Source organism: Nylanderia fulva, unplaced genomic scaffold (genome assembly GCF_048542155.1).
Source record: "Nylanderia fulva isolate GAGA-0341 unplaced genomic scaffold, ASM4854215v1 Scaffold163, whole genome shotgun sequence".
Taxonomy (NCBI): Eukaryota; Metazoa; Arthropoda; class Insecta; order Hymenoptera; family Formicidae; genus Nylanderia; species Nylanderia fulva.
In genome coordinates, this window is record NW_028189868.1 from 267,817 (window position 1) to 274,706 (window position 6,890).

General features: G+C 48.6%; 1 protein-coding gene and 1 pseudogene across 1 annotated transcript; one reads left to right on the plus strand and one right to left on the minus strand.

Moving 5' to 3' along the window:
• Nucleotides 1-4,155: 4,155 nt before the first annotated feature.
• Nucleotides 4,156-4,704, minus strand: LOC146723863 (uncharacterized). Its single transcript, XM_085480976.1, has one exon. It carries the CDS (start codon nucleotides 4,702-4,704, stop codon nucleotides 4,156-4,158), a length of 549 nt encoding a protein of 182 aa, XP_085337102.1.
• A 372-nt stretch (nucleotides 4,705-5,076) lies between these two features.
• On the plus strand, nucleotides 5,077-6,205 carry LOC146723864 (large subunit ribosomal RNA; annotated as a pseudogene).
• The last annotated feature ends 685 nt before the right edge of the window (nucleotides 6,206-6,890 follow it).

Consider the following 6,890-nt stretch of genomic DNA (forward strand, 5'->3'; position numbering starts at 1 on the left):
ATTATTTTCAGAGCGGTGGATAAATTGCAGGAGCATATGGAAGATTGCGGGAAACTGACCGACTGCGCTATTCGGTTGCCGAACGAGAATGACAAGTGGCTCAGCTAGACAACTACACGAGGAAAGGAGCGGCTGCCGTTTGTAGTGTACGCGGACCCAGAGTGTGTTTTGGCAAAGACCGAAGTGCCAAAAATCATCAAAACCATCAAGCTGTTCAGCATAGCATACTATTACAGTGTTCGTGACGACAGTCGTTTCCGCCATACAATCCCGCCGTAGTGTCGATTGCGTCGCATGGTTCGCCGAACAGCTTAAAAATTTAGCAATCCGCGTAAAAAATATTTTAACGACCAATGTCCCCATGGTAAATTTAACGCCTGACGAGTGGTTAAAATTTCGCATCGCGACGCATTGTCACATTTGTGAAAAACCGTTTGACGAAGACGATACACGCGTCCGCGATCATTGCCACCTCACCGGGCGGTACAGGGGTCCTGCGCATTCAAATTGTAACTTAAATTACAAAGAATCATTTGTATCCCTATAGTCTTTCACAATCTGTCCGGCTACGACGCGCATTTTATTATCGAGGACATAGCCACAGCGTTCGAAGGGGAAATCGAATTATTGCCGATAACAAAGGAAAAATACATTTCATTCTCGAAGACTGTTAAATTGACACAAGATAATAATTCGAAAAATTATATTAAATTACGGTTTATCGATTCGTACAAGTTTCTCAGTGCTAGTCTCGACAAATTAGCGTCATTTTTGGATAAAGAAAAACTAAAAATTTTACATTCGGAATATCAAAATTTAACTAGTGAAAAATTTAATTTATTGACACGGAAGGGCGTCTTTCCATACGAATACATTGACTGCGTGGACAGATTACAATTTGATCGGCGCATCCTTAAGCTCGATCCCGGAGCCGAGCTTACTCGAACTCGCCGAAAATCGTTTATCTCGCTGGCAACTAGTGCAGCAATTAAGCGAACGCGTCTGGAAGGCATGGAAAGATACGTATTTGAATACCTTACAACAACGCCCTAAATGGCGTTCTGTACAAACTCTAGCCACACCCGGTAGATTAGTCTTACTTCGCGATCCACTTGCCCCTCCAAATCGATGGAAGCTTGGGCGTATAGTTAAATGCCATCCAGGCAGCGATCGGCTCGTTCGAGTCGTTACTGTTAAAACGGCTGAATCCGAGTTCAAGCGCCCCATTACAAAACTTTGTTTTCTTCCGGTCGACATCAACAATGATAGCGAACATCATTCCGCCATGGCGGACGGCATTGGATTGTAACTGTCCGATTGAATATTGTAAATTTACATAAGTATGCTGCCTTCTAAGCCGGGCAATAGAGCCAAGAAAACGAAACGAAAAATTAATTAAACGGAACTGTATCTCAATTTGAGATCCCAAAGTTCCACATATAAATTAATTTCGAAACTTACATATGGAGAAATAAGCGAGAAAAATATAGGTCCGAAAAGACGCTGAAGCGGGAATCGAACCCGCGTCTTTCACTTTCCGGGCGACTGCTCTTATTTCTCCATATGTAAGTTTCGAAATTAATTTATATGTGGAACTTTGGGATCTCAAATTGAGATACAGTTCCGTTTAATTAATTTTTCGTTTCGTTTCCTTGGCTCTATTGCCCGGCTTAGAAGGCAGCATACTTATATTCTTTATATTGAGAGCCGATAAAAAATATTTATTTCTGAGTTTATTCACGCCTGGGCTAATCACGGCGGTATTTACTAACATCTACTTAAAAGGCAAATGAAAAATATGGGATCGAAAGGGTCTGAATAGCTTAGTTGGTAAGAGCAGTCGCCCGGAAAGTGAAAGACGCGGGTTCGATTCCCGCTTCAGCGACTTTCGGACCTATATTTTTCTCGCTTATTTCTCCATATGTAAGTTTCGAAATTAATTTATATGTGGAACTTTGGGATCTCAAATTGAGATACAGTTCCGTTTAATTAATTTTTCGTTTCGTTTCCTTGGCTCTATTGCCCGGCTTAGAAGGCAGCATACTTATATTCTTTATATTGAGAGCCGATAAAAATATTTATTTCTGAATTGTAAATTTACGTTAAATTCATTGACCGCAAATGTTGTATTCATATCGAATGTCAATCACATTCGAGGCGGACGGTATGTTGACGCATATCATAAATTTGTATAATCAATAGACTCTTATATTAATCGCTCGTATATCAACGGAAAGGTTCGATCGTTCGAACCGACACACGACAACATTATCGACCTTGTTCACCATCCCATGTGATAAGAGTCACGCTGTCACGTGTACATTTTATTTACTCCTATTCTTTCGTCGCTCCGATTCGCCGAAACAAACATCCGATCCCCGAGAAAGAGGGGATTCCGTGACGAAAACCTCGGAACGCTCCCGAAAACCGAGAATCAGATCTCTGCGACCGTGTCTATCGATCTAGCTGCAAATACAAGTAAACATATGTTCGTTGCTGTAATCACTTTCCTCTCGGAGCGAGCCTTCACGAGGCTGTACAAGCCACCAGTCGATCAACAATAATTTGAATTAGAGCGACGCCGTCGCGCCTACTGATATCGACAACAGAAACTATAATATTACCAGTTCATATCTACAAAATATCTACGATTTTAACCGAATTGAATAAGAAATATAAAAATATTTGATTAAAATACAGTAATTAATTATGAATGTAATAAGTTCATACTTCCACAAAATATTGGCAAATCTTCTGGGCTTTATGACCACGACCTTTAGTCGTACGCACTAGTAACGGACCCGCGTAATCGACGCCGGTATGGTTAAAGGCGCGTGAAGTCGGGTTCACGCGGAAATCCGGCAGGTCGCCCATAAGCTGTTCGGGCACGCATGCATTCTCCCGTGTGCACACAATACATTGGTAGAGGACGGTACGCACAGTGGCGCGAGCGCGAATTAGCCAATACTGTTGTCGCAGGAGCGTGAGTGTGAGTTACGGACCGGCGTGTAGGGCCGCAACATGAATCTGTTTGATAAGGAGGTGGACCAATGGATGTGATTTTAAAATTAGCGGATGTTTAGCGTCATCTGACAGGCTTGCGTGCTTTAATCGGCCTCGAACGCGTAACAAGCTGTCTCTGTCTATGTAAGGAGAAAGCGACGCTAATGACTAGTTTTGAGACGCAACGTAGTTGTTTTAGGCGAGCTATGTCGTCAGACAATAGATTGAGTTTGAAGTCCGTCGAATCCAAAAATTATGAGCGGCGACCAGCTATCGGACCGGAGAGCATTGCGGGTGCGAGTGAGAGGCATCCGCCTTGTGTTTTCGTCTGGGTAACGAGCGTTGCGAACGGAAACAAAGGATATACGCGGTGACGCGCAGTAATTTTGGCCACGAGGAAAATCGGGATTCAAGCTCCCAATGGTTTACCGAGCATGTCGCGCAAGCTTTGAATCGCGTAATTCACTATGCGTTGCCGTGATGTCGGATATGACTGGCCATTGATCGGACGAATGTGATAACCATGGTGGGCCGTGCCACCAAAGTTGGTTGATTAATAAGAGAGCAGGGTCGGTACCGCGAGATGCGCAATCTGCGGGGTTGTCGTGCGTGGGCACGTGATTCCATTTTCCATTGGGAAGAAGCTGTTGCATTTTGAGACTCTATTCGCGACAAACGTCTTCCACCGCGAGGGACTTTGACGTATCCAAGCGAGGACGACCCATGGAATCGCCTCCATACACCAATAATCGATATCGGGAAGGTGAAGAGCAGAACGAGCGAAATCTATGAGTTGTGCTAGTAGGAGCGCAGCGCAAAGCTCCAAACGCGGGACGCTAATGGTTTTGAGCGGCGCGACTTTAGACTTAGCGAGGATCAGAGTATTGGTAATGCAACCGTCGCCCGAAATGACACGGAGGTAAAGCGCTGGCCGCATACGCTCGCGTGGAGGCGTCTGCGAATCCGTGTAATTCAATTCTGTTGTTCGGATGATACTGCGTCCAGCGCGGAATAGTTAACTGCTCAAGGAGAGGCAACGTCAATTGAAATGTTTCCCATTCGCGCAACATCTCGGCGGGAAGCTCGTCATCCCAATCAGACTTCGTCAACCAGAGATGCTGCAGGAAAATTTCGCGGTTACGATAACGGGAGCTACCACCCGAGTGGGTCGAAGAGTTGCGCGATGACTGATAATATTCCGCGCTTAGTTTTCGCGACTGTTATTAAATTCGAAACTTGAAAGGTGAAGATATCGTGTTCCGGTTTCCAGGTAACTCCGAGAATTTTAATGGAATCGTGATCGTGCAAATCTTTGTTGGTTGCGAGTCCATGGTCGGAAGGATCGAGATCTTCAAGGAGCGTAGGGCAATTGCTCGCCCACTTACGCAAACGAAAACAGCCTTGAGATAGCAACGAAATTAACTGATCTCGTGTTTGTTTGGCAGTTTCAAGGTTGTCGGCGCCGAAAGTACAGTCGTCGACGTACGTTTGCTGTAATAGAACCGGTACCGCGAGCGGAAACTGTGAGCCTTCGTCCTCGGCTAATTGCCGTAAGACTTGCAAGGCCAAGAATGGGGCAGCGGCGGTGCCGTAAGTGACGGTAAGAAGTCGGTATTCGTCGACCTGAGCCGTCGGAGACGATCGCCATAAGAGGCATTGATACTTCGTATCGAGAGGGTGTACTAAAATCTGCCTATACATTTTGGCGATGTCCGCTGATAGTGCAAATCGAGATTGTCGCCATTGGAGGACGACCGCTACTAGATCGGTTTGCAATTTTGCTCCTACATGAAGAGCGCTATTTAATGATTGCCGGTGGCGGTGTTGCACGACGCGTTAAACACAACACGAAGTCGGGTTGTATTGCTATGTTCACGGATCACGGCACGGTGTGGAATGTAGTACGCGGGAGCTTGGGCGGGAAATTCGGTAGGATTTATCTTAGTCATATGACCTAGGTTTGCGTACTCGGTAAGGAATGCGGTGTATTCCGTTGCTAACGATGGGTCGGTTCGAAAACGACGTTCGAGCCGTTCGAGACTCTTCAACGCGGCGAATCGAGAGTCTCCAAGGTCGCGAGGCGGGCCATTCTTCAAGACCTGTTGAGCTTGACTCTAGTCTGGCACTGTAAGGAGACATGAGAGGTGTAGCATAAGTGGGAGATGGCAAACATCGCCGGTGAAAATACCACTACTTTCATCGTTTCCTACTTACTCGGTTAGGCGGAGCGCGTGCCCCGAGGGCTTCGCGCCCCGGCGGTCACTGTGTTCTAGAGCCAAGCGTGTCAGAGTGGCGTGAGGCCTCGGCGATCGCCTTTAATACTCCCGCGTGATCCGATTCGAGGACACTGCCAGGCGGGGAGTTTGACTGTGGCGGTACATCTGTCAAAAAATAACGCAGGTGTCCTAAGGCCAGCTCAGCGAGGACAGAAACCTCGCGTAGTGCAAGAGGGCAAAAAGCTGGCTTGATCTCAGTACGCATAGAGACTGCGAAAGCACGGCCTATCGATCCTTTGGCTTGAAGAGTTTTCAGCAAGAGGTGTCAGAAAAGTTACCACAGGGATAATTGGCTTGTGGCGGCCAAGCGTTCATAGCGACGTCGCTTTTTTGATCCTTCGATGTCGGCTCTTCCTATCATTGCGAAGCAGAACTCGCCAAGCGTCGGATTGTTCACCCGCCAACAGGGAACGTGAGGGGTTTAGACCGTTGTGAGACAGGTTAGTTTTACCCTACTGATGACTAGTCATTGCGATAGTAATCCTGCTCAGTACGAGAGGAACCGCAGGTTCGGACATTTGGTTCACGCACTCGGTCGAGCGGCCGGTGGTGCGAAGCAACCATCGTGGGATTATGCCTGAACGCCTCTAAAGCCGTATCCTCTCCAGTCGAAGGTGGCAATGATATCTCTAGGAGTCTCGTGAGTCAAAAGGCGCAATGTGTCAAAACAATGTGACACTACTAGGCGGCCGGTCCTCGGGCCGGTCGTCGCACGAGCCCGGTTTGCCGTACGGCGCCATCGCCCGTCGCCGGGATCTCACCGCTACGATGGCACGGCGTCTAACGGTCGATCATGGGTTTCGCAAGTTCGATGTCGAGACTCGGAATCGTCTGTAGACGACTTAGGTACCTGGCGGGATGTTGTACTCGGTAGAGCAGTTACCACGCTGCGATCTGTTGAGACTCAGCCCTCGGCTTGGGGATTCGTCTTGTCGGTTAGACGAGACTCCACACGTTCGACGGCGAAAGCAACACGCCGCGAACGGACTTGGAAAAATTTCTCGCTCGCCGGCGAAAGCAACACGACGCGAACGGACTTGGAAAAATTTCTTGCTCGCCGGCGAAAGCAAACACGCCGCGAACGGACTTGGAAAAATTTCTCGCTCGCCGGCGAAAGCAACACGCCGCAAACGGACTTGGAAGAATTTCTCGCTCGCCGGCGAAAGCAACACGCCGCGAACGGACTTGGAAGAATTTCTCGCTCGCCCGGCGAAAGCAACACGCCGCGAGCGAACTTGGAAGAATTTGTCGCTCGTCCGGCGAAAGCAAACACGCCGCGAGCGAACTTGAAAAAGCGGCTTGTGCGGCCGGAGTGTCGCCCGCCAACAAAAGCAACACGCCGCGATCGGACTTGGGGTACGGGCGGCGCGTGCCGCGGAGGTGTCGCCTGCCAACGAATGCAACACGCCGCGATCGGACTTGGGGTACAAGCGGCGCGTGCCGCCGGAGGTGTCGCCCGCCAACGAAAGCAACACGCCGCGATCGGAGTTGGGGCACGGGCGGCGCGTGCCGCCGGAGGTGTCGCCCGCTTACAAAAGCAACACGCCGCGATCGGACTTTGGTACGGGCAACGGTTGCGGCCGAAGGTGTCGCCCGCTAACCAAGGCAAAC